A 24,135-nucleotide genomic window follows, 5' to 3' on the forward strand; every position below is an offset into this window, starting at 1 on the left:
GCACGATGAGGAAGGGCCGAGCCCAGCCAAGGTCACCCACCGCACTGGGCCCAGGGGTCCGGCTGGGACTGCCCGCCAGGACCCGCCCCCTCCGGGCTCCGCCCCCCAGTCGCTGCAGACCAATGGCGCAGAGGCGGAAGTGGGGCCGCCAATGAGCGGCGTGAGGGGTCGGGGGCGTGCCCAAGAGGCCCTTTCCCCAATGGGGACTGGCTCCGGAGACCGGCGCTATCCAACTAAGTCCCCGGGAAAGAGAGGTCAGGGCGAGCGGTGTCCAATCAGCGCGGCCGGCCGTTCTCCCCTGTCGTAGGTGGGGCCGCCGGGCGCGGGGCGGGTTCGAGCCGGCCCCCCGCCGTAGACGGCGGGCGGGGGGCGTGGCCGCGGCGAGAAGGCCGGCGCCGGGCGGCGGCCGCAGTTCCCGGCGCGCGCTGGCTCCGGCGCCCGCTCCGCATCATGGCCGGCCTGGGGCGGCCGGGCCCGGGGCCCCGCGCCGCAATGCCCGCCTGGAAACGGGAGATCCTGGAGCGTAAGCGGGCCAAGCTGGCTGCCTTAAGCGGGGGCGCGGGGGCCGGGGCCGAGGCGGGAGCGGCGGAGCCCTCGGGGCCGGCGGCCGAGCGGCTCGTGCTGGCCGAGAGCCTGGGCCCGCTGCGCGAGAACCCGTTCATGCGGCTCGAATCGGAGCGGCGGCGCGGGGCGCGGCGCGGCGGGGGCGAGGGGCCGGCGGGGGCGCGGCCGGTGCAGCAGCTGCTGGAGCTGTACCGCCGCGTGCCGGGCGTGCGCACCATCCGCGCCGACAACATCCTCATCATCGAGTCAGCTCCCGGCTTCCAGCCTGCGGGCCCTGGCCCGGACCCTGGTCCGGACCCTAGCCCCGGCTCGGCCGCCCGCATCCGCGCAGCCGAGGTGCTCGTGTATGAGGCGCCGCCGCCACCCGGCCGTGTCAGCCGTCTGCTCCAGAAGTTCGACGCTCCGGCCGCGCCGCTCCGCCGCGGGAGTCCGGAACGCGGCCGCCCCCCGCCGCCGCACCCACAGCCCGCTCCCGGCCCCGCCGCCCCGCGCGTGGGCGACCGCGCCGCCCGCTTCGAGCCCGAGGGCCGCGCTACAGGACCCGGGACGCGGCGCAGCGATTTCCTGCAGAAGACCGGCAGCAACTCCTTCACCGTCCACCCTCGGGGCCTGCACCACAGCTCCGGCCCTCGCCCGCTCCCCAACGGGCCTGCGGCCCCCGAGTCCCGGGCGGGTGCTGCCAACGGCCTCGCGGGCTCTGCGCCTGGGCCGGGCGAGTGGAAGCCAAAGGTGGAGTCGGGGGAGCCCCCTGTCCACCCGCCCCCCAGCCCCGGGACCCCCAGTGCCACTCCAGCCGCGTCCCTGGCCTTGCCCATGACCAACTCTGCCAGTGCCACTCCCAGCCAGCGCCAGTGGGTCTCCGCGGCCACCAGCGCCAATGACTCCTTCGAGATACGGCCAGCCTCCAAGCCAGACATGGATCGAATCCCCGCTGGGGACCTCCAGGCCCGGGCCCTGGCCAGCCTCCGAGTGAACTCCCGAAACTCCTTCGTGTTCATCCCTAAGCGCAAGGCCTCTGGGGCCCCTCCTCCTGAAGGGAGGCAGGTGGGGGGACTGCCAGAGGGAGAGGTTGGCCGGGCCTCCCAATGCCTGGAGCTCGAAGCCCAGCTGGTGCCTGCAAGGGATAGCGTGCCTGCTGGAGGGAGGAGCCCCTTGGGGGCCGACGAGGGGGGGTGCCCCAGGCCAGCTACCACCCTTGTGAACCAGGCTGTTAGGCGGCAGAGGCTGCCCTCCCCACCCCTGTGTCCCTTAGCCGCTGCAGAAGCTAAGCCTGCCCAGGGCCTCGGGGTTTCCAGCTTGGCCAAGGATGGTGGGGAGCCTGGGAGGCCAGGGTTGCCTGTCACCTTCATCGATGAGGTGGACTCGGAGGATGAGGTCCCTCAACAAGCCAAACTGCCCTGCTCGGGAGCCGGGGGGCCTCCTTGGTATCACCCGCACCCCACCGGGCCTGGGCACCCATCAGGGCTCCATCACCGAGGTGGCAACACCTTCACCGTGGTGCCCAAGAGGAAGCCGGGGTCCCTGCAGGCCAACGGGGAGCCCGGGCCACAGGAGGCCGAGGAGGAGGAGGAGGAGGAGGCAGGCAGCTTGTCAGAGACCCCTGCTGCCCTGGGGACCTCACTGAAGAAGCGCTATCCCACCGTGCATGAGATTGAGGTGATCGGTGGCTACCTGGCCCTGGAGAAATCCTGTCTCACCAAGGCCGGCTCCTCCAGAAAGAAGGTCAGCAGGGGGCACAGGGGAAGGGGTGCTGGCTGGGCGCGGGGGAGAGAGAGCTGTGGGTGTAGCAGGTGCCCACTTCCCAGGACAACTGGCCTGGCTGGGGGATGGCTTCTGTGTGGACCAGAGGAGAGCTGGGGCTGGGTGGCCATGCATGCTCCTGGAGAGAGCTGGGCTGGGGGAGATCCCTGGTCTGGGTTCCAGGGGAGCCCTAATGACCCAGAGAAGACAGCTTGCTGATGGTGTACTTCGCGAGGCTGGCGGGGAGGGTCGGTCCCGCCAGCACCGTGTCTGCTTCCTTGTTCTTGCGGCTCCATGTGGAATTGGCAGGGCAGACCTGTCTCATCAAGGGTTCAGCTGCAGGAAGTAGTCCTGTGCCTGCTGGTTCCACTCCGGCCTGGCTTTGAGGGTGTAGCCTGCCGTGGTCTTCTGGAGTCCTGGCCTACATGGGCCAAAGGTGCCAGGACAGAAGCGGGAAGGGGCAGGAGACCTGTGATTTGGGTGTGGTCAGATCCCTACCCCACTGTCAGCCTAGGGGCACAGTGCTGGGAGCTATTCAGTGGCTGGGGCCGGGGGGGGGGGGGGGGGGGGGGGGGGGCGGGCGGCTCTCAGCTCTGCAGAAGGCAGGCTGCCCTGGTGCTCAGCAGGACCAGGCTTCATGCAAGTGTTTATTGAACTCCTAGTGTGTGTGCCAGGGCCGGGGTGTGTTGCTAGGAGCAGTGTAGACTCTCCCTCTCATGGGGGAGGAGAGGCCTCAGACAGAGAGACCCAGGTGCAAGACCAGGAGCCCTGCTGGAACCTCAGTCCCCAGCTGCTCAGCGACCCGGAACCCTCTGGGCACAAAAAAAAAAAAAAAAAAGTTCCTCAGATTCTTCCTGGTCGTTCCAGCACCTGTGTCTGGCCCTGGGGCAAATTCCAAGGCCAGCCCCACATGACCCCCCTCAGCAGGCATGGGGCAGACGTGTCTTCCCCTGGAACCGAGATGGTGCCTGGCAAGCTTCTGTGTCAGCCAGTGGTATCTCCAGGCTCACCCTTGAAGCCACTTATGCCATTGGCCTCACTCGCCTTGGGCGATGGGGGTGGTGATGTGCCTTATGTCCACGGAAGCACCCCCCCCCCCCGCCCCCCCCCCCATCGATGCCTGCTGGTCGTCCAATCACATAAGCCACCTCCTCCCTCTGACATGAATTGGACTTGTCTTCCTCCGTGATCACGCCCTGCTCCTTGGGTGAGGGCATCGGGGCTCCTGCCGTCTCCATCTGCTGAGACAGGCATCCACACCCAACTCCCTTCGTACTTCCGGAGGGCCCGTCCTGCCTGCCTGACCTTGACTCACCCTCTCTTTAGTGCCACAGCTCTCCCACCCTCCCTCCTACCCTTAGACACAGTCATCAACCCCACCTCCAGGCTCTAAACCACCCCTCCCCCTCGTTCCTGCTTCCTGACCTTTGACCCTACACTCTAGGAAGCAGTACCTTTCTATTCTGGCCCCAAGAAGTGGAGGTGATAACAGTTCCCCACTTTGTAGATGGGGAACCTGAGGGCGGCAGGAGGTCGTGGAGCTTGTGGGGCAGGAACTGAGTGCTGGTTTCTGCTTCTAGAGCCTTGCTCATCTGGCCCCAGCTGGGGAAAGAGCTGTGGGGGTCCTGTGTGGTAGGGTTGGGGCGAGAAGGACGGGAGGAAGTGCTGGGAGGAAGCAGGCCCTGGCCTGGTCTCCATGCCAGCCTGAGGGAGTTGGGGGTCCAGATGGATGATGCCTGGCAAGCCGAGTGGCCTCACCAGGGCCCTGCCAGAGCAGCGTGACTACTGGAGGTGACTCCTCCTTGTGGGCACTGCCCCACCCCCACACCAGCTGCCCGGCAGGAAGAGCCAGAGCTCCTGTTGAGTGGGACAGAGGTGTGGGGCTGCCCGGTCCTTCGGGGCAGTCCGCTGGCTCGGGCTGTCCCCTGTGTCTCGTCCGTTCCCTGGTGGTCCTCCGGCCATCCCTCCAGGCCCTGGGCTGCGGGACCTCGCCCTCACCTGTACCACTCCAGCCAGCTTGTGGTTTGGGCCCTTGTCCTGTTTGCCTCCATCCTGACTAGGGACTTAGTGGACTGGAGGTTAGTGGGACCTTGGGGCCCTCTGGCTGACCAGGGTAGTGCTGGGAGGTACTGGGGTCTTCCAGGGGGCAGGTGAGGTATGGCTCTGCAGGGGGACTGTCGGGACAGCCTGCCCTTGAGCTGGCAGGTGCGTGTGTAGGGTGTTGTGACCTTGCTGGGCCTTGGAGGGCTACAGCCCTGTCTTGGTGGTGGGGGCACCCAGCCTGCCATTGTGCCTGGGAGGCCTGCCGGGGATTGGGGGGCGCCTCTACTTGATTGTCTCTTGGCAGAATTGCTGATGCCCTATCTGTCCCTCCCTTAATGGCCAAGCAGGGACTGGCTGCGGGGGGCATCATCACCATGCCCCCTCTCACCTCTGCCCCAGCCCCCAGGCTGTGCTGCTGAGTGGGACTGTCCAGCTGCTCTCCACACCTGCCTCCCTCGGGGTTGGTGGGCTGGTGCTGAGGGCCTCTCCCCTTTGTGAGGTGCCACCTGGCCAGGTTCCTGCTTTTCTGGCGGCTCCTTCCCCTCGCCTCTGCCCTCCTCCCCTCCTTACCCTCTGGTTCTCTGCCCAGCCTGAGTGTGTCAGTGTCCCCAGGGCTCAATCTATGACACCCTAGGCCATCTGCCCTCACTTAGGGAGTAACTGCCACCCAGACACCCCAGTCTTGCTGGCCGGGGCTTGGCCCTCAGCCTCGCTCCAGTCCCCAGACCTGTGGTGCGGCTGCCTCAGTCACCTGCTTCCCTGCCGGTGTGCAACGCTGTGCCCGCCACCACCGATGTGTCATGGCTGTGTCCCCTCTGCCCTCCTTCCCCCGCTTCCTACCTGTCCCCTCCACCCCAGCTCTTCCTGTAGGCACCCACCCTTCATGTTCTTCCAACAGCCCAGGTGCCACCGGGCAGGCCTGGACCCTGCTTCACTCAGCTTCCCCACTGCCAGAGGGTCTGCCTTGGGCTGGGGCATCCGGAAGCAGTGTGGGAGCTTTGGCAGAGACTGTGTGGGGTGGTCCCATTGTCCCCGAGAACGCAGACTGAGTGGGGGATGGGAGGAGGCAGGCGTGTGCCAGGGAGTGAGGACAGGGCAGGTGCTCACCCCCAGCAGGGGGACTGGTTGAACCCGGCTCCCCGACCAGAGTCCAGGGTGGACGCCCTTCGGTAACCCGAGCTGGGTGTGCACAGGTAGGGCAGGGTGAGGGGGACAAAGGGCCTGTGAGAGCTGGAAGGTGGGCCGACCGAGGACCCACCTGCCGACTGCACTTGGCACAGAGGGCAAAGTCCCCAAGAGCCAGGTGCGTGCAAGTGCCAGCCCCTGGCCACGCCCGGCCCATCTGCCTGGGGTCTGGAGGCTGGCCCTCCCCAGCAGCATTTGTCACAGGGTGTCTTGTGATTCAGAGACCTGTACCCACAAGGAGGCCTGTGAGCCCCACCAGGCCATGGAGTGTGGAGACTGAAGGGAGGCGGATGTGACCCAAGCCCTGGGCCCCAGCTGGGCGCAGACAGTGGCCTGTGAGCGCCGCCCCGCCCCTGCCCGGCCAGGCTGTGCCAGGCTCAGTGCCTGTGCGAGCCCAGCCCCCTCGGTCTCCCTGCTAGGAGCTGGTCATGTGGACTAATGAGGGCACGCTAATCCGGCCGGGCCCTGGCAGCCAGCCCTTCCTGTGTCTTCGGTGGTGGGGGATGGGCCTGGAGGGCTCAGGGTCGTTGGGGACAATGCTGTGTACCCAGGGGTGACTGGACGCCCTGGTCACTGTGGGGCCTTGGGTCAGGGGCAGGCCCCTGGGTTAGGCTTCTGTCTTGCTAGGCTTGGGGCGGGGGTGGCAGCTGGAGGGTCGGGTGGGGCCTGCTGTGGGGACCAGGCAGATTGAGGAACAGCGTGCCTTCACGCGACGGGAGCAAGTATCTCTTGGTTTTGCCTGACTTGGGTGATCTGCACTCATCTGCTCTTGTCCCCGACTGTTCGTTTGTGCCGCTGGCTGGGCAAAGCTGACTGGGCCTGGGCCTGAGATTCGCCCAGCAGGTCTGCGTGTGAACCACACTGAGATGGGAAGCACGCGAGCTGGGGGTGCCGGTGGCTGCGTGCGGCTGTGTGCGCGCGTGTGGCTGTGGGAGGGGGCGGCTGGAGCACGTGCCCTTGTTTGGGGACACTCGCTCAGCCTGGCATTGCCCCCTGAGGCCAGTGCCGGGGCCCCCTCTGCTGCCCAGGCTGCGAGTCCAGCTTTCCTGTGAGGCCCCTGCATGTCCTGCTGTCGCTGGGCCCCATGGTTCTCTGCCTGGGGGCCCAGCTCCTGCCTCCGGCTCCTTCCAGGGGAGGAGGGGAACTTGAGCTGGCTGCTGGAGTCTTGTGCTCAGGAGTTTAATGTTTCGGGCTCCCGCAGGGCCGCTCCCATCTGCTGCAGGCTGGGGCCTCTCATATTCGTTACCAACCTGCTGGGCCTGGCCGAACCCTGCTGAGCAAGTCTGGTGGGCCTGTGGCTTCAGTGGGGAGTGGAGTCCTGGGTCAGGGAGTGCGAGGGTCCATCTGGCATCCTGCTTGCGCCTGACCTCGCTTCCTCTCCACACCAGCAGCCTCGTCTGCACTCTGAGGCCGTTGGGAGAAAAGAGGGTTTGCTCAGGCATGAAATTCTGCAGCCTGCAGAGCGGGCAGGGTAGACAAGGGCCAAGTGGACAGCCCAGGTGGGAGGAAAGGGTCAGCGCGACCCCCACTTGCGTCTAATTCTGACTTGGTCTGTAAAATGGGGTGATGGCATTTGGTGTCGCCCCCCTGGGGTTTGGCATATGCCAGCCACCCTGCTCTGTCACCTCATGGGCGCCCTGGGGGCCTGGCCTTAGGTGTGTGCCCCGTCCTGCCCAGCAGCACTGGTCCATGCTGAGCTGTGCAGGAAGCGTCATTCGGGTGCCTAGCAAGCCAGGATGTGAACTCGGTCCTGGAGAGAGACCCCAGCCAATAACACACTGCTGGTGGCTGAGGAGGTAGGGCACCCGAGTAGGTGGGCCCCCCGAGTGCCGTCTCACTTAGACCCTGCTCCTGCCATAGAGCCTCTGGGTGGCTGGTGCTCCCCTGCGAAGGCAGCCCTTCAACCCTAGGAGCTGCCATAGAAGTTTCTAGAGACACTGAGACTTTGGGCTCCTGGTGCTGGCTAAGGTCTGGTCCCTGGGCAGGGTTGGTTACCCGAGGTGATGTGACCCTGGGCCTGGGGGGAGAAGGGGATGGGTGGGGTCTGGGAGGCAGGTGTTTGGACACACTGGCCCTGGGTTGCATGGGCAGCCAGAACAACCTTCCTGGGGTCCTTGTGGCCCGGGGCCTGCAGGGTGCCAGTAAAGGAGTGGTCTCCGATGAGGGGTAGCCCCCCCACCTTTCAGTTCTGAAGGGTTGATGGCATGTTCTGCTACCTGCCTGGGGCTACCTCTCCCGTGCCCTCCAGGGTCACTGTGCCCGGCTCAGCCTGGCTAACCCCTGGTAGCCAGGCAGCAGAGCCCTGCTGATGTACCTCCTGTCCTTAGATGAAGATCTCCTTCAATGACAAGCGCCTGCAGACCACATTTGAGTACCCTCCCGAGAGCTCGCTAGTACAGGAGGAGCCTGAGGCCCAGGAGGAGGAGGGGGAGGAGGAAGAGGAGGAGGAGGAGGAGTCCAGCTCAGATGGGGTGGTGGAGAAGCCCTTCTCGCTGTTCCTGCCCCGAGCCACTTTTGTGAACAGCGTGGGGCCCGAGAGCCCTCCCCTGCCGGACGGCAGCTCAGGTGAGTGCCCACGTGTGGGAATGGGCGGCCCAGTGGGTAGCTGGGCCACACGTCCACACATGTGCCTCTTGGCCCACAGGCCTGTCCGGCTACACTCCAAAACACTCTGTGGCCTTCAGTAAATGGCAGGAACAGACACTGGAGCAGGCTCCGAGTGAGGTGGAGCCCACACCCAAGGAGGTCATGGTGAGCAGGGGTGCGGCTGGGAGGGCCAACACCCAAGGCCCGGGGTGGGGGGTGTCTCTAATGCCTGGATGAGTCCCATTGGCTCCCTCTCTGTTCCTCTCTCTCAGCTCACCCCTGCCAGTCAGCACGACCTCTCAGACTTCCGAAGTGAGCCAGCCCTCTATTTCTGACCCCAGCCCTGCCAGGATGGCCAAGGCTGAGCCGTGGGAGCCGGGCAGTGCCCAGAAGCCCGCCCTCACTCTGCACCCCCCACCTCTCGCTGCCCTGTTGGGCTCTGCCCTGCCATATCCCACCCTCCCTTCCTGGGGTTGGCCTGAGCCTAGGGCGCCGGGGTCTCCTGCTTCCCTTGAGGCCGAGTCTCACTCTGCAGCCCTGGTTTGGGGGCACTGCCTGTGGAGGATGGACAGAGTCCCGCTGGACACCATGCCAGCAGGTGTCTGGTGCATGTGTGAAGGGCTAGGTTGGCTGCCTGTCCTCTGTGGGACTTCCAGCCCTTCCCAGCCCACACCCCCCAACTGCAGACCTCAACTCGCCCCGTTTGTGATGAATGGCAAGTTTTTTCTTGCCTCTAATGATGGATTCAATAAACACCACTGGACAAGGCCTCCTCTGCCTTCCCTGTGTGGTCCTTGGCCAAAGAAGCAGGGAGCAGGGGTGGGGTCTGTGGGGCTCCCTCGAGGCCCTGGCAGCGAGGAGGAAGGTACAGCGGGAGCCCAGCCAGGACATCTGTGCCTGGGTATGGGGTAGTCCTGTGTGGCACCCCCACACGTTGCTGTCTGGTGGTCCAGGCGTTCGCTCCCGTAGCCCCGCCTGCCCTGCTTCCCCTCCCAGCCACCCCCTTGGGGGAAGAGGGACCCCCGTGAGCACTTCTGGTCTCTGGGCTGACACAGTGGGAGCTGTAGGGGGAGGAGCACTTTGGGCTTGCTCTCTGGGGTCTGGTACTCTGGCTGGACCAGAGCCGTTTTTAAGGCCAGGTGCCTGGGAGGGGACGAGGAACGGGCGGAACCTCAGGGATCTCGCCTCCTGTGTGGCTTGGAAAGCCACCTGACCCACAGGAGCCTGCAGCAAGGCTGTAGCAGGCAGACCACTTCCCTGGAGTCAGTGCTAACGGCTGGCAGGAAAACGCAGCAGAATCTAAGAGGCAACAGGAGACACAGAACTGCCTGTTCAGCTTGGAGCTGGGGAGCTGGGGCTGCTTGTAATCCAGGCAACAGATGCAAGTACATCCCTCCTGAAGAGTCAAGCCCGTGAGAAATGCTGCTTGGCCAAACTTGGGAAGGAGGAGGGTGTTTTTAGTGTTCTGGGTGGAGTGGGCCCAGGTTTCTCCAGACCCTCTCAATACATGCTTCTCAGACCTGCCTAGCTGCAGGGACCCCCATAGGAGCTAACTGGCCAACAGAGACAGTCCCAGAGAGGACTCGGGGTGGAGGGCTGGGCCCCAGGCAGCATGGGAGGCTGGAAGTCGGCACGCTTGGTGGGACCAGGGAGAGTGGGGAGTGGTGGTGCTGTGGGGTTGGAGCAAAGTTTAGAATCCTGGAGCTGGGGCACAGCCCTGGCTGGAGAGCGTCTCCCTGGGCCAGGCCTCTTGCTGGGGAATAGGGCATCACACAGACCAAGACCAACAGGCGAACACCACCCGATGGGGAGGCTAAGTGCTGGAGTTGGGGGCAGGTGACCAGCAGCCCTGGTGGGGAGAAAGGGTGGGTGACAAGGTCCCAGGGAATGCTCAAGGGTACCCTCAACTCTGTCCCCAAAGCCAACAAGGCTTGTCACAGGGAAAGCCACTCCAGGCCCTCCTCTGCCAAGAAGCCATATAGCTGGGCTCACATCGGTTCTGGGGTTGTACAGCAGTCCCACGTCCCACACGCAGGACACAGGACACAGGCAGTAAGCTACCTTCACAAAGACAATCTTTACTGACAGTCATAGGCCATCAGGGCAAGCTCTGAGGGGATGGGCCCCAGCCCCTCCCCTGCTCCCCTGGCCTGGGCACCGAGGTGAGGTGGCTGCCATGCTGGTGAAAGTAGGGAGCAGGGTCTTTCTGGCAGCCCAGGGCGGGGGTGAGGGGACCTCCGCCCCGAGCGGAACTCACCCAGAGCCTGTCCTTCCCATATCCTATGAGTACAGGGTCAGGACCCCCACCTGGTGGGCTGCACCCAGGGCTGTACTTGTCACCTGGGGCAGGTGAAGCTGGGCAACTGCCTCTTAGCACCCGAGACAGTGAAAGGAGGCAGCTGCTACCACGAAGAATAAAGACGCTTTGAAGACAGGCTTGCTGGGGGTCGAGCCACTGAGGGACGTGGGAGGCAGGCCCCTCCCCACCAATGGCCTCCTCAGCTCTCCCTGCCTCCACTGCTCTTGTGCTCCGAGGCTGTGGCTTTGGTCAAGTTCCCGGCTTCCCTCTTCAGGACACTAAGCAGAGTCTGTGAGCTTTCCAGGATCTGGAAACGGGGACACGAGACGGCTGTCACTATCCCTCTCGTCAGAAGGCTCGCACAGTCCAGCTCTGCTCCTACCAAGCCGGTGCCAAGCCCGGGGCAGAAGCAGGGAGAGGAAGCCCCTGACAGGAGGGTCGGACAGGGTCAGCAGAGCCTTTGGCCCAAAGCCCCCCTCCTTGCACCCTGGGAAGCCAGACGAGATGAGCTCTGGCCCTTGCTGCCGCTCTCTGCCCGTGGTCTGGGACAAGCCATAAAACTACGGTGCACAGAACAGGACTTGGGGCGTGCCGGGCCCCACTGACAGCCCCACTGTCATCCCACAGTGGTCCTGACCATGTTGTAGTCCTGTCGCCTCTGCCCGAGAGCGCCCCCAGGCCACCCCCCGCAGGCCACAGGCATGCAGGCTTCCTGCCGGCCCCGAGCCCCACCTTGAGGTAGGCAGCCTCTGTCTCTGCGATGGTCCGGTCAAACTCGTTGCGAGAAGCAATCTTGCGCGCCAGATTCTCGTTGACTCGGGCCAGTTTCTCTGTCAGCTGCCTCACCTCGCTCTGCAGCCGCTGCTTCTCATCCTCCTCCTGCTGGATCTGCCGACACAACTCCTCTCGCTTCTGACACAGCTCCTCGATGCCTACAGTGGGCCGAGCGGGGCAGGCGCTGTGGACCCAGGGCAGGAAGGACAGCAGCACCCCTGCCACTCTGGAGCCCACTGCTTTGTAGGAGGAGAGGGCGGCGGGAGGCCCGGGGCTGGCTCGGCCACCTTCCACCGCCGCCAGGCCAGGCTCCGACCGCCCAGGGGTTCTCGGGGTTAGAGAAAGCACCGCACCGGACCAGCGGGCGTGGCGCCCCGGCGGCAGTGCGTGCTCTAGCCATTCGTTCCTTGGCTCTCTCCACAGATACCCAGGGCTTGGTGCGTGCCACAGAGCGGCCGTGCGCCGGGCAGGTCCGACGGCCACCGGCGCCTTCCCAGCCGAGACACCCACGCACGGACCATGCACCCCACTCGGCCGCGCGCTGCGGGCCAGCTGCTGCCTCGGCCTGCACGCCGGCGAGCCCCGCGCCCTCCCAGCCCGCCCGGCAGACCCCGCCGCGCGGCCGCTCACACTTGACTAGCTCGTTGTTGTAATTCTGCAGCGCCGCGCCCTGCTGGGTCATGGTCGCCGCTTGGGCCGCGACCACTCCAACCGCCGCCAGCGCCTCGCCGTTCGCGCCTGCGCACTGCCTTCCGACAGCGCGCCCTCCGATACGTCACCGCGGCGCGCCTCTCGTGTGCGTCATCGCCGCGCGCCTCGCCGCGAAGCCCTGGGAGCTGGTGGGCGCAGATGGCGACGGCGGTGCGAGACGGCGACCCCGGGCCGGCACAGGAACTGTTGGTGGCCTGGAACACCGTGAGCACCGGGCTGGTGCCGCCGGCCGCGTTGGGACTGGTGAGGCCCCGGAAGAGGGCAGCGGGTCCGCGCGGGGTCCCGGGGACCCTGCGCGCTTTACTAGGACGTCCACCCTGGGGTTCGTTCCGCTGCCGAGGCGGCCCTTCCCTAGCGTCGGCCAAGCACCCGTGCGTCGTGGACGAGGGGTAGCGGAAATCCCGCAGCTTTCCCTCCGCTCTGTCCCTTTCCCCGCTTCTCCCCGCTTCTCCCCGCGTGTCAGTGCCCTTCCCACCGCTACTCTGTGTTCCCTTCTCACGGTTCCCTGCACTCCAGGCGTCCTCCCGGACCAGCGGTGCGGTGCCGCCAAAGGAGGAGGAGCTCCGGGCGGCGGTGGAGGTTTTGAGGGCCCACGGTCTGCATTCGGTCCTGGAGGAGTGGTTTGTAGAGGTGCTGCAGAACGACCTGCAGGCCAACATCTCCCTTGAGTTCTGGAATACTATCTCCCAGCGTGAGAACTGTGCAGACGAGCCCCAGTGCCTTCTGCTTCTCCTTGACGCTTTCGGCCTGTTGGAGAGCCGCCTGGATCCCTACCTGCATAGTCTAGAGCTGCTGGAGAAATGGACTCGCCTGGGCTTGCTGATGGGCGCAGGCGCTCAGGGGCTGCGGGAAAAAGTCCACACCACCTTGCGGGGCGTCCTGTTCTTTTCCACTCCCAGAACCTTTCAGGAGATGATTCAGCGCCTCTATGGGCGCTTTTTGAGAGTCTACATGCAGAGTAAGAGGAAGGGGGAAGGGGGCACAGACCCAGAACTAGAGGGGGAATTGGACAGCAGGTATGCCCGTCGCCGGTACTACCGGCTTCTGCAGAGCCCGTTGTGCGCGGGATGCGGCAGTGACAAGCAGCAGTGCTGGTGCCGCCAGGCCCTGGAGCAGTTTCACCAGCTCAGCCAGGTCCTGTGAGTACTCACGCCTGTGTGGCCACGCCTCTGTCCTTGCCTCTGGCTGGCTTTCCTGGGTCCAGCTGGCTGGGTGGGGTGGGGGGTGGGGTCTCTGCCCGATAGTCCTGGGTGTGGCCAGGGGCGGGTCCCCAGGATCCCCGTGCTGTGAATTTATACATTTTGTCTTGGACACAGGTGTGTGTCTGCCACTCACACTAGCCCTGGGTTCCACTCTTTGCTTACTCTGAGGCCCTAGGGATTGCAAATTTTCTGGGCCACGTAGAATTCTGCTGTGCCTTCTGTAGGCTCCCCGGGGAAGGGATGGTGTTCATCCTCTCTTGTAATTGCAAAAGGCGGGCTTGCTTTTTTTATTCTTTCCAGACAAGTTGGGGATTAGGCTAACACGCTGGGCAAGCAGATTGCTTTTCCAGCCTTTTAAAGAGAAAAGGATTTTGCTGTCGCCGTTAAAGCTGGGTTCTGAGCTGTGAGCCTTTAATCCTTTGCGGTTGCTGGTAATGATCTTGTCACGTTGCGTGAAGCGGCAGCAGCACAGCTGTTGGGAAGGGGGAGGGGCTTCTAGCTGGACTGAGGGAGGGGCCCTGTTGCTGGCGAGGGTCAGGGAGGCCCTGGATGGCTTTTGCTGGTTCATCCCAGATGCAGGGTGCCCAGAAATGTTCTCTCTCGTTTTCTCGAGTTCATTTGCCGTCGCTGACCAGGGTCTGCACCCAACGGCATAACTGGTGGCGTCTATGCTCACGTGGTCAGGACGGTGATATATTTAGCTGTTGCTTCAGAGCCATGTTTCAGGAGATGCGGTTTTAGCCCTGAGAGCCACACCCACTCCTCACATGGGCAAGGCCAGGGTCTCAGCCTGGGCAGAGAGGCCGGCTGGGGAGGGCAGGGCTCTGTCCTCCCCAGCAGCTTTTCCTTGAAACCTTCGGTACAGAGGGCGCTGGGTGTGAGGGGGAGCAGGGTACTCCGTGTGCTCCACGAGCAGGGCTGTCCTCCAGACACAGGCTGAGTCTGTTGGAGCGGGTCAGTGCGGAGGCTGTGACCACCACCCTGCACCAGGTGACCAGGGAGAGAATGGAGGACCGCTGTCGGGGCGAGTACGAGCGCTCCTTCCTGCGGGAGTTCCACAAGGTAAGGACAGCCTCTCGGGCCCTGTTCCCTGGGGGCTGTAGAACAGGTTTCTGGCCAACCTGACACCCTAGTGGTCTTAGAAGCAGCCACAGTATGGGGACTTGGACGAGCTAGGACCTGGCTGGTGGATGAAGCTGTCTTGGTGCTGGGTGGAAGCTGGCCCTTCCCGGCCTGCCCTTGTGACAGCAAGAAAGAGCCCGTGACCTGCTCAGCAAGGTCTGTAAGAAATCACTTGGCTGGAGGCGGTGCCAAGGTCTGGGGTGTCCCGCTGAGGGACCTCAGGGCGCCCGTGCTGTTGGGGCGTGGTCTGGGGCTCTGCCCTGGTCTCCCTAGAGCCGGGGAGGTGCTGGCCCAACCGCAGGGGACCGTCCAGCCTGCCCCTACTTCCCGCATGTCATTCTCCGCCGCTTCCTGGTGTCTGCGTCCCAGGGCGCAGATTAGCTGTGGTGGGGGTTCGGTCTGGAGTGGGTGTGAGCCCAGAGGCCTGGCCGGGGCACCTGCGTTGCCCCCAGGTGGTAGAGTATCAGGCTGTTGTCACCAGGGGCTGCGTAGTTTGTGGGGGAACGTGTGCATCCTAGGCTCTGTGCGGCTGTTTTGCCTATAAGTTTACGCGTGTGTGCTCAGAAGGGCCCTTACGTTGTCCCAGCGTGGTGGGACTAGTCAGGTACGTGGCCCCCAGGGTGTGTCTGTCCACCAGGTCAGAGGTGAGCGTTCTCTCCGTGCTCTGCATCGGGGCCACTGTTGCTAGAGATAAGCCTGGGCTCTGGTGCTCATCGGGTGTGGGGACACCTCGATGGGAGGCCTGGGAGGCCCACTTTGGACCCATTATCCTGCTGCTTTCAATGTGCTCCTAGTGTCCAGGAGCCTTAGAGACTCCCCAAGACTGGCTGCAGTGCCGGTAGCCTCTGCTCCATGTCGGGCTGGGGTTCATTCAGCTCCTCACCTCCCTACACCTGTGCTCTCCCGACAGTGGATCGAGAGGGTGGTCGGCTGGCTCGGCAAGGTATTCCTGCAGGATGGCCCCGCCAGGCCCGCGTCCCCGGAGGCTGGCAACACACTGCGCCGGTGGCGCTGCCACGTGCAGAGGTTTTTCTACCGTATCTATGCCGGCCTACGCATCGAGGAGCTCTTCAGCATCATCCGAGGTCGGCCCCCTGCCCGCTGAAGCGGCCACCTTCCCCGTGCCTTCGCCATTCAGATCCTGCAGGCGGTCAGGGGCGCTTAGGACAGACAGTGGTGTCCCAAGCAGAGCTGGGCCCGCCAGTGTGGCCCCCAGACGGTGCTTCTGGACGTCCACCCCCATCCTCTCGGCGGCCTCAAGCTCCTGCTCTGTCCTTGGGCACTCGGGGGCGGGGCGGGGGCTGGAGGGCACATGACCGCCCAGGGATGGCCTGAAGCACCTAGCGGTGTTTCTCATCGCTACTGAGTGGAGGCGCCACCGCTCACCCTCTGGGCCCTGCCGACCTTGTGTCCTTTCTTGCACGCACAGCACGTGCGTGCTTGCACATGTGTGTGCAAGGGTCCACACTCTTCCTACAGACTTCCCAGACTCCCGGCCAGCCATCGAGGACCTCAAATACTGCCTGGAAAGGACTGACCAGAGGCAGCAGCTGCTCCTGTCTCTCAAGGCTGCCCTGGAGACACGGCTTCTCCATCCAGGTGCCTGAGCTGCTGCCCAAGAGGCCAGTCTCCTCTGCCGAGGGGCCTGTGTAGGGTGTGGGTCTGTAGGGCGGTCCTTAGGAGCTGCGCCTCATCCTCCCTTGAAGAGAGTCCTGGGAAGTGATGGGTGTGGCCTGGGGCAGACCGCCCAGTGAGGGGAGGGCTCGGACCTTGGAAAGTTCCAGGGAAAGCACATGAGAGTTAGGGGAGAAGGGGGACAGCGTCCTGTGGGTCACAGTGGTATCCTGGGGAGTGAGGTCACAGTGGTGGCCGAAAAACCCACCTGGCCAGGGCGCTGCCGCTCATGGGACAACTCCTGGGTGCTGCTGGGACTACTGTCCTTTCTCCTGGCCGTAGGGGTCAACACGTGCGACATCATCACCCTGTATATATCCGCCATCAAGGCACTGCGTGTGCTCGACCCTTCCATGGTCATCCTGGAGGTGGCTTGTGAGCCCATTCGCCGCTACCTGAGGTGAGCCCCGTGGCCAAGCTCCAGGCTGCTGCTCGGACCTGGGGTCCTTGTCTCCTGGCTCCCTTTGTGCAGCCAAGTTCCCCGTGGGTCCTTGTGGCCCCCGAAACACCAGGAACACTCTGTCCCTCCTGTTGGGCCACATGACCTGGCCACGGCCCGGGCTTCTTCGCCTTGTGGGTGCCACCACGTCCATGGGGAGACACTGGGGACCCCACTCTACAACCCTGCTCTCTGTTCCCATCCCCTTTTCCTAGTCCATAGAGGCCCTGACTCAGCTTTAGCTTGCTGACCAAGATCCAGGCTGAGGCCGGGGTGGGTGGGGGGACCCCTGTGCCTGAGCGGCAGTGACTCCCAGGCTGTCAGAGGACGTGTTTGAGCAGGTGCTGGGGCACCGCTGTCTGGAGACCCCTCGGGACAGTAGAGGCTCAGGGCTGGGGCTGGGAGGCATCTGGTGCTTCCCTGACTCACGTCTGCTGCCTCTTGGTTGGGAAGGCCCTGGCCTAGATCCCGTATTATTTTAGTTCTCGGTGTTCCCGAAAACGGTGGGGTTTATCTTTTTTTTTAATTTTTTTTTTAACGTTTATTTTATTTTTGAGACAGAGAGAGACAGAGCATGAACGGGGGAGGGTCAGAGAGAGAGGGAGACACAGAATCGGAAGCAGGCTCCAGGCTCTGAGCCATCAGCCCAGAGCCCGACGCGGGCCTCGAACTCACGGACTGTGAGATCGTGACCTGAGCTGAAGTCGGACGCTTAACCGACTGAGCCACCCAGGCGCCCTGGTGGGGTTTATCTTAATTATTGTGATTAGTATTACTGTTTTCTGAGAGAAAGTTTGATGGACCCATCTTAAGCACGTGGCCAACGGGTGCTGGCTGCCGGGGTGAGGTGGGGTGCCGTGGTGTGGGCAAACGGAGAGAGGTACTGTGAAGGCCAGCGGTACTCACATCTGGCAGGACGCGGGAGGACACGGTGCGGCAGATTGTAGCTGGGCTGACGGGGGACTCAGATGGGACGGGGGACTTGGCTGTCGAGCTGTCCAAGACAGACCCGGCGAGCCTGGAGACTGGTCAGGACAGCGAGGATGACTCTGGCGAGCCCGAGGACTGGGTCCCTGACCCTGTGGATGCCGATCCAGGTCAGTGCCACCAGCCCCACCTGGCTCTGGATTGTGGGTGACGCTCCGGCAAGGCAGGCGTCTGATTCCACAGGTGCCCGAAAGCTTGAGGGGATCAGTTGTCGGCACCCACCCCGACCCGCTTCTGCAGGGGGCTCTGGCTGGCTCGAGTGGGCCCACGGTGGCCTGTGTCTCCGTCCAGCTTGCTAGAAGAGCCGATTCCCAGGCGGCCTGTGCCCTACCCACCCCGCCCCTAGCCTGGGATCTGGGCCTGGGCCTCACGGGCGTGGCAGGGTGGGGCCTGCGTGGGCACAGATGGTGCTTCCTCGGTCCCTGCGAGATGCCATGGGTGCCGGTCCCCGTGCTGTGCAGGGAAGTCCAGCTCCAAGCGGCGCTCCTCGGACATCATCAGCCTGCTGGTCAGCATCTACGGCAGCAAGGACCTGTTCATCAACGAGTACCGCTCGCTGCTGGCCGACCGCCTCCTCCACCAGTTCAGCTTTAGTCCTGAGCGGTGAGGCCCGCAAGGCGCCATTGGGCTGCCGGGGGCGCCGCTGCCTGCTCTCCGGCGGGGAGGTGCACCCGTGCTCGGCCGTCACCCTGGAGGGGCCTGGGGGGAGGCCCAGGGGCTCGGGGAACCAGATCCCCGGGACGCCCTGGGCCTCAGCCAGGACGGGGTCCAGGGGCTTGGTGGCTGGAGCCGCACTTCGCGCCTCTCCCCCTGGGGTGTCCCCGCGCTGGGTGGCGGAGGGTGCCCGCTCCGCTACGGGCGCTGCTTGGGGTGCCGCTCAGAGACGCGTTCTTCCAGGGAGATCCGCAACGTGGAGCTGCTGAAGCTGCGCTTTGGCGAGGCTCCCATGCACTTCTGCGAGGTCATGCTGAAGGTGGGCACGTGGGGCTCCTGCCCACCTGGCCCGGCCCCACCCTGAGCCCGGCCCCGGGCCCTCCGCGAGACCCCCGTTCCTCCCCGCAGGACATGGCGGACTCCCGTCGCATCAATGCCAACATTCGTGAGGAGGACGAGAAGCGGCCCGTAGAGGAGCAGCCGCCTTTCGGGGTCTATGCCGTCATCCTGTCCGGCGAGTTTTGGCCTCCCTTCAAGGACGAGAAGCTGGAGGTCCCCGAGGACATTAGGGAGGCCCTAGAGGTCTACTGCAAGAAGTACGAGAAGCTGAAGGTACAGGCCACACCTCCCTCTGGTGGCAGGTGGGGGCTGCATCCCGACCTGGCGACCCTTCCGAGCAGGCTGTGCAACGGGACCTGGGTGCGACCCACCTGCGCGGCTCTCTGCCGACACCCCTCCCGTGCCTCTGCGTCGGGGCAGGAGGGCGCAGCCCCCGTTCTGCTCCCCTCGTCCCTCAGGAGCCTCTGCACGTGTGCGTGCACACCCACACTGGGGGAGGGGCCGGCCGCTTCTGCTCTCTGCGCCTCCGGGTGGCCCCACCTTCCCGGGCTTCCTCTTCCACTGTCTGCTCTCTGACATCTCGGAACGGGGGGCTGGGGCACCGGGCTTGCCCCAGAGAGAGTCGGGGGGCCGTGTGTGCCCCATGGGCGTCTGCCTCCAAGAAGTCTCCGGATTGCTCATGAAGCATTTGACTTCCAGGACTCGGCCCCGGCCTTGCCACTGCCTGGCTTGCTTCCCTAGAAGCTGCTTTCCCAGAGGGTGGCTCAGCCACGCCTTTCTGCTCAGGCCTAACGCACCTGATGTGACGGCCATGCCTCAGCGTGCTTTGTCCTGACTCCAGCTGGATACTAGAGTGGCAGGAGCAGGCTCCGGGGCTATGCTGAAGGTCGGCCCTGTGGCCACAGTGTCTCTGCCTCACACCAGAACTCTTGGCCTGAGGATCATGTTGGACACGTGGGTGGCCACACAGCCCACAGAGTATCCTTGCTTGTGTTTTCTGTTGGTGGCCTTGCATCTTTCCCGCTGCAGGCTACGGTGGTGGCCGTATGGTCGTGGGCTTGGAGCTGGAGAGCCTGTCTGTGGCTCTGCTGCTTGTGACCTGGGCAGACTGTGGGTTCTGCTTCCGTTGTCCCCCTACGAGGTGGGTTCTCTGTTGCCACCTCCTTTGGAGCTGAGGGGGTGAGGGGGTTCCTGAAGGCTCCCTTGTGTTGGTCAGCAGCAAAGTGCCATGATCGGGGCTTAAAACAGTGCAGGTGTATCGTGCTAGTTCTGGCAGCTGGGAGTCCAGGGTCGATCAGAGGGCTGCACTCTGTCCAGAGGCTTGAGGGAGGGTTCCTCCTGCTGCTTCCGGCTTCTGGTGGCTCTAGGCACCACTTGACTTGTGGCCACATCAGCCCAACCTCCGCCTCCGTTGTCACGTGGCATTCTCCCTGTGTCTCTTTGTGTCCACGTTTCTTACAAGGACACCAGTCATGTTGGATTAAAGGCCCACCCTATTCTAGAATGACCTCACTGGAACGAACTGACGTGTGGTAATCTGATGTCCGGATACAGTTACATTCTGAGTTATCAGGGCTTAGGACTTTAACATCCTTAACCGTGAGGGACACAGTTCAACCTATAACAGTCCACCCTGTGCCCCCCACCGCCCCAAATTCATGTGCTTCCCACATGCAGAACGCATTCATCCGACATCCTCAGAAGTCTTAAGCCGTCCCGGCACCAAGTTTACATCACCCCACACCTCAAAGTTTGGTATCTGAGTAGCATCTGAATCGGGCAGGAACGAGACCGAGCGCAGCTCATCGAGGGCAGTCCCTCTCCAGCTGCGAGCCTGGGAAAGCAGAGCGTGCCTGCGAGGTGTGGCACAGACCCCTCCGTTCTGAGAGGATGACTTCTCAAGGAAGGAGTGGGGTCACAGGCTCAAAGCAAGTCCAAAAGCCAGTGGAGGCACTGCTCTGGGTTCAAGGCTGTCTTCTGTCTGCCCACCCTGCCAGGCCCGCTGTACTGCAGTTCTCCCCGCCGAGCCCTCCTCAGCTGGCCGTCTCTCCGTTTTAGTCCAGGTCGCCATAAAATTCTCAGGAGCCTCGTCCTCCCTGCAGCTCCCAGTCGTCCAGGCCTTTGGCCGTGGGCCCTCACAGACACCCTTCCTGGACCGCCCAGTCTGTCCTGGCTCTTCTGAAGACGCAGGTCGGCTCCCACGTCAGAGCTCGGGTCTCTGGTGCCCTCTCGGCTCTGTCTCTAGAGCACACAGAGAAGAGCAGCACCCCTGCCTTCGCGCTGGCCCCCCCCCCCCCCCGCCTCACCCCTGCTGCCGCTGCAAGGCCATCCCTCCCACATTTGCAGAGTCTCCTCAGCTCAGTGTTGGTTCATCGTGCTGGGGTGTGCTTTCTGCCCAGCAGGGTCGTGCTCAGACAGGATTCTGCCACCACATAGCAGGGCCACACTGTCTCCAGTTTGCCGTGGCCTCTTCCTCCTCGTGATACCTCTTGTGGCTTTCCTGGCCGTGTCCCTGCCGACAGTCTCTCCGGGGCAATTCAGGCTCTTAGAGGCATGCGGCCCACAGCTCTTCCAGCCTCTGCCTGTCACCCAGCTCCGTGGACTCACACTTCTGGGCATTTGTTACAGCAGCACCCCCTTCCCGGGACCAAAATGTGTCACTTTCTCGTGGCTGCCATAACAAAGTGCCATGACGCGGGTGCTTGCAACAACGGAGATCTTTTTCTCCACTCTGGAGGCCAGAGGAGGGGTCAGGGCGTCAGCAGGGCTGTGCGCCTCCGAAGGCTGTGGGAGAGGGTCCCTCCGCCTCCCCAGCATCTGGTGTTGCAGGCCACCCTCGGTGTTTCTCGGCTCGTGGCCGCATTCCCTGCCGTCTCTGCCTGTCTTCACACTGTCTTCCCTCTTGCGAGGGCGCTGACCGAGCTACATCAGGGCTCGCTGTACTTCGGATGACCTTGTCTTAACTAGGCCCGTCTGCAGCGGCCTCGTCTCCAACCCAGGTCACGTTCTGAGGTCCTGGGGGTTACGATGTCGGACGTCTTTCGGACACCGTTAACTCACCAGCAGCCCTCATCGTTCAGTCCTAGTGGAGGGCGTGGGACGCGGAGCCCTGTCTCCTGTCCACCCTGCTGCCCGCTGCCGGGGGGTGGGGGGCGGGGGGCGGTGAGGGAGCTCTTCTGTCACCCGGTGCCAGGTGGCGGAGTCTCACTCGGCTGGGCTCAGCCGGGCCCCCGGGCTGCTCGTGCTGACTGCGGCCCTCCCCAGGCCATGCGGACCCTCAGCTGGAAGCACACCCTGGGCCTGGTGACCATGGACGTGGAGCTGGCCGATCGTACCTTGTCTGTGGCAGTGACTCCCGTGCAGGCGGTGGTCTTGCTCTACTTCCAGGACCAAGGTGAACCCACTGGCCCCTGGCTGGCCTGCCCCAGCCTTGCCTCCTGGGGGGGGGGGGGGGGGACGAGTGCCAGGCACTGCTCCGTGTGGCCGGGGGGTGGGGGGATGGGGGGTGGGGGCGGGACTCGGCCTCCTGGGGCTGCCCCCTGGGAAGGTGAGCGGGCCGACGAAGCCCAGTGGCTAGTGTTCCCGGCCGCTCCGTGCAGCCAGCTGGACCCTGGAGGAGCTGAGCAAGGTGGTGAAGATGCCCGTGGCCCTGCTGCGGCGGCGCATGTCCGTGTGGCTGCAGCAGGGAGTGCTGCGGGAGGAGCCTGCCGGGACCTTCTCTGTGGTGGAGGAGGAGCGGCCCCAGGACCGGGACAGCATGGTGCTCCTCGACAGCGACGACGAGAGCGACTCCGGCATGGCCTCCCAGGCCGACCAGAAGGAGGAGGAGCTGCTGGTGCGGCCGGGGGCGGGGGCGGGGGGCCTGGCTCGGCCTCCAGTGCGGTGGCCGCGCGGGGGGGTGGCCTGACGGCCAGCCTGGCCTCTGTGTCCCCAGCTTTTCTGGACGTACATCCAGGCCATGCTGACCAACCTGGAGAGCCTGTCGCTGGAGCGAATCTACAGCATGCTGCGCATGTTCGTGGTCACCGGCCCCGCGCTGGCCGAGATCGACCTGCAGGAGCTCCAGGGCTTCCTGCAGAAGAAGGTGAGGGACCAGCAGCTGGTCTACTCAGCCGGCGTCTACCGCCTGCCCAAGAGCTGCAGCTGACGCGCCCACTGCGCCCTTCCCGCGACGTCCCCACCGAGGGAGGGTGGCCGGGCGGGTGCCCCCCGTGCCCCTGCCCGGCCCCCGGAGTGCGGAGTAAAGCAAATGGTTCTCTATCCTTTCCCTGTCCTGGTGGCTTTGTGGGCCCATCGCGGGCGTGTGGTCCGGGTTTGCCCTTCACAGCGGCCTCTCCAGCTCAGCCCAGCGGGGCCTGGCTCCCTGGGAGCAGGTGCGGGGAAACACACGAGTGTCCGGGCCCAGCCCTGCCTGCACACCTGTCGCCGGGCTCCAGACCCACGGTCCTGGCACGTGGACGTCCCTGGAGCACACGAGGGGTCCTGGCACCGCCCCCAGCCCCTGAGGTCCGGGAGGCAGGGAAGGGCGTTGGCTGGACGCAGGCTGGAGGTCTTCAGCAGCACTGGGCACCACAGCCTGCGGTGCAGGAGGCTCCGTGCTGGCTGGTGGTGCCAGCCTCCTGGGCAACAAAGGCCCTTTGGAACGAGCCTCCGGCGTCCTGTTCCCGCCCACCCGGGGTGCCTTCCCAGGCCTGGAGTCATGCCTGTTGCCCCCAGACACCCTTGGGCAGCCCCCTCCGCCAGGCTGTCTTCTAGTGCCTACCCCCACCTCTCCACTTTGACCTGTTCCCCTGGTATCAGTCCTTGATGGGACCCCCTCACTCCAGAGTGTCCTGTTGGCCACGGGTTTGGAGAACGAGCGGTAGGACTAGGCACGTAGCCTTAGCAGTTCCAGGATTCTGGCGAGCCAGTGTTTGCCTCACTTGGGCTCCACCCACCACCAAGGCTGCTGTGCTGTGGTCACTAGGAGAGGGGCTTCCCGCTTTTCTCGGAGTTCTGCTGGAGGCCCAGAAGGCTCTAACACCCACCGTTCCCTCCAGGCGGAAGGTCACCTGGCATGGGGCTGAGTTTACTTCCGTCATCCTAACCCGGATGCAAACCGGCTAGACGGGTCTGGCGGGGCAGCGGGTCAGCTCCTGGGCACAGGCACACGTCCCTTTGGACTTGGTTTGTTAACAAAATGTGAGAAAAACAAAAAAGCTGCATCTTGGGTCACAGCATCACACAACAGGCACAGAGGTGTCCCAGAAACTGCTGGCTGGTCCCCAAAGGAGGGTTCAACACTAGGAGGAGACACCTGTGTCAGAGGAGTCAGGGAGGCCCCCAGTGACAAGGAGTCAGCCAGGGCCCCTCTGCACCCTTGCCCCTGGTGCCCTGTGGGGTCATCCGTGGTGTGGGACAACTCCCCCTGCTACCTGTGTGGTTTGCTGGCCTAGGTTCTTAGGGGAGGAGGGAGGAGGCCTCTGGACGGCGAGGCCAGGGAGGAGGCTGAGGTTAAGTCCCACGATGCCAGCCTGCAGCTCAGTCCCTCAGGCAGGAAGATGCAGAGGAAGAGCCCTCAGGGCAGGGCAGGGGGGCTCTGATAAATGATACAGATTGGGAGCCTCAGATGCCACCTGTAGCCTTTTCTCAGCCAGAAGCGCCTAGCGGCTGTGGCTGTGGGAGGGCCTGTGGGCAGCGCCCCCACCTCCTGGGGGATTGGAGAGCCTGACGGTTCCTCCGGCCGCCTCCGGCATTGCTGAGCTGGGGGCTGGATCCTCCCCGAGACCGCCAGTGCGAGGGAGGGCAGCGAGCACAGTCCCATGCCTTGCCCCTTC

General features: G+C 64.3%; 3 protein-coding genes across 3 annotated transcripts; 2 read left to right on the forward strand and 1 right to left on the reverse strand.

The window, feature by feature from the left end:
- The first annotated feature begins 340 nt into the window (after positions 1–340).
- TPRN (taperin) lies at positions 341–8,888 on the forward strand. Its single transcript, XM_058693420.1, has 4 exons — positions 341–2,286; positions 7,860–8,097; positions 8,177–8,283; positions 8,391–8,888. The coding sequence occupies exons 1-4, from the start codon at positions 451–453 to the stop codon at positions 8,451–8,453; spliced, it is 2,244 nt and encodes a 747-aa protein (XP_058549403.1). The 5' UTR covers positions 341–450; the 3' UTR covers positions 8,454–8,888.
- Positions 8,889–10,176: 1,288 nt separating this feature from the next.
- On the reverse strand, positions 10,177–11,973 carry SSNA1 (SS nuclear autoantigen 1). Its single transcript, XM_058693450.1, has 3 exons — positions 11,822–11,973; positions 11,150–11,349; positions 10,177–10,724 (listed from the first exon to the last, which is right to left on the reverse strand). Exons 1-3 carry the CDS (start codon positions 11,871–11,873, stop codon positions 10,617–10,619), a joined length of 360 nt encoding a protein of 119 aa, XP_058549433.1. The 5' UTR covers positions 11,874–11,973; the 3' UTR covers positions 10,177–10,616.
- A 12-nt stretch (positions 11,974–11,985) lies between these two features.
- ANAPC2 (anaphase promoting complex subunit 2) lies at positions 11,986–22,581 on the forward strand. The gene is made up of 13 exons (XM_058693419.1): positions 11,986–12,145; positions 12,419–13,041; positions 14,034–14,166; positions 15,137–15,311; positions 15,706–15,825; positions 16,183–16,300; positions 17,255–17,436; positions 17,788–17,929; positions 18,224–18,299; positions 18,389–18,592; positions 21,584–21,713; positions 21,919–22,154; positions 22,254–22,581. The coding sequence occupies exons 1-13, from the start codon at positions 12,041–12,043 to the stop codon at positions 22,464–22,466; spliced, it is 2,457 nt and encodes an 818-aa protein (XP_058549402.1). The 5' UTR covers positions 11,986–12,040; the 3' UTR covers positions 22,467–22,581.
- The last annotated feature ends 1,554 nt before the right edge of the window (positions 22,582–24,135 follow it).

The sequence above is a fragment of the Neofelis nebulosa genome, chromosome 12 (genome assembly GCF_028018385.1).
Source record: "Neofelis nebulosa isolate mNeoNeb1 chromosome 12, mNeoNeb1.pri, whole genome shotgun sequence".
NCBI classification, from domain to species: Eukaryota; Metazoa; Chordata; class Mammalia; order Carnivora; family Felidae; genus Neofelis; species Neofelis nebulosa.

Excerpts from the sequence above, each read along its gene's own strand:
- SSNA1 (XM_058693450.1), bottom strand. The coding sequence starts at position 11,873 with ATGACCCAGCAGGGCGCGGCGCTGCAGAATTACAACAACGAGCTAGTC. Across the intron at positions 11,350-11,821 it reads CAACAACGAGCTAGTCAAGT|GCATCGAGGAGCTGTGTCAG; the intron begins GTGAGCGGCCGC and ends GGCCCACTGTAG. Across the intron at positions 10,725-11,149 it reads CAGAGGCTGCCTACCTCAAG|ATCCTGGAAAGCTCACAGAC; the intron begins GTGGGGCTCGGG and ends CCCCGTTTCCAG.
- ANAPC2 (XM_058693419.1), top strand. The coding sequence starts at position 12,041 with ATGGCGACGGCGGTGCGAGACGGCGACCCCGGGCCGGCACAGGAACTG. Across the intron at positions 16,301-17,254 it reads CCCATTCGCCGCTACCTGAG|GACGCGGGAGGACACGGTGC; the intron begins GTGAGCCCCGTG and ends CACATCTGGCAG. Across the intron at positions 17,930-18,223 it reads TTCAGCTTTAGTCCTGAGCG|GGAGATCCGCAACGTGGAGC; the intron begins GTGAGGCCCGCA and ends GCGTTCTTCCAG.
- TPRN (XM_058693420.1), top strand. The coding sequence starts at position 451 with ATGGCCGGCCTGGGGCGGCCGGGCCCGGGGCCCCGCGCCGCAATGCCC. Across the intron at positions 2,287-7,859 it reads CCGGCTCCTCCAGAAAGAAG|ATGAAGATCTCCTTCAATGA; the intron begins GTCAGCAGGGGG and ends TCCTGTCCTTAG. Across the intron at positions 8,098-8,176 it reads CCTGCCGGACGGCAGCTCAG|GCCTGTCCGGCTACACTCCA; the intron begins GTGAGTGCCCAC and ends CTTGGCCCACAG.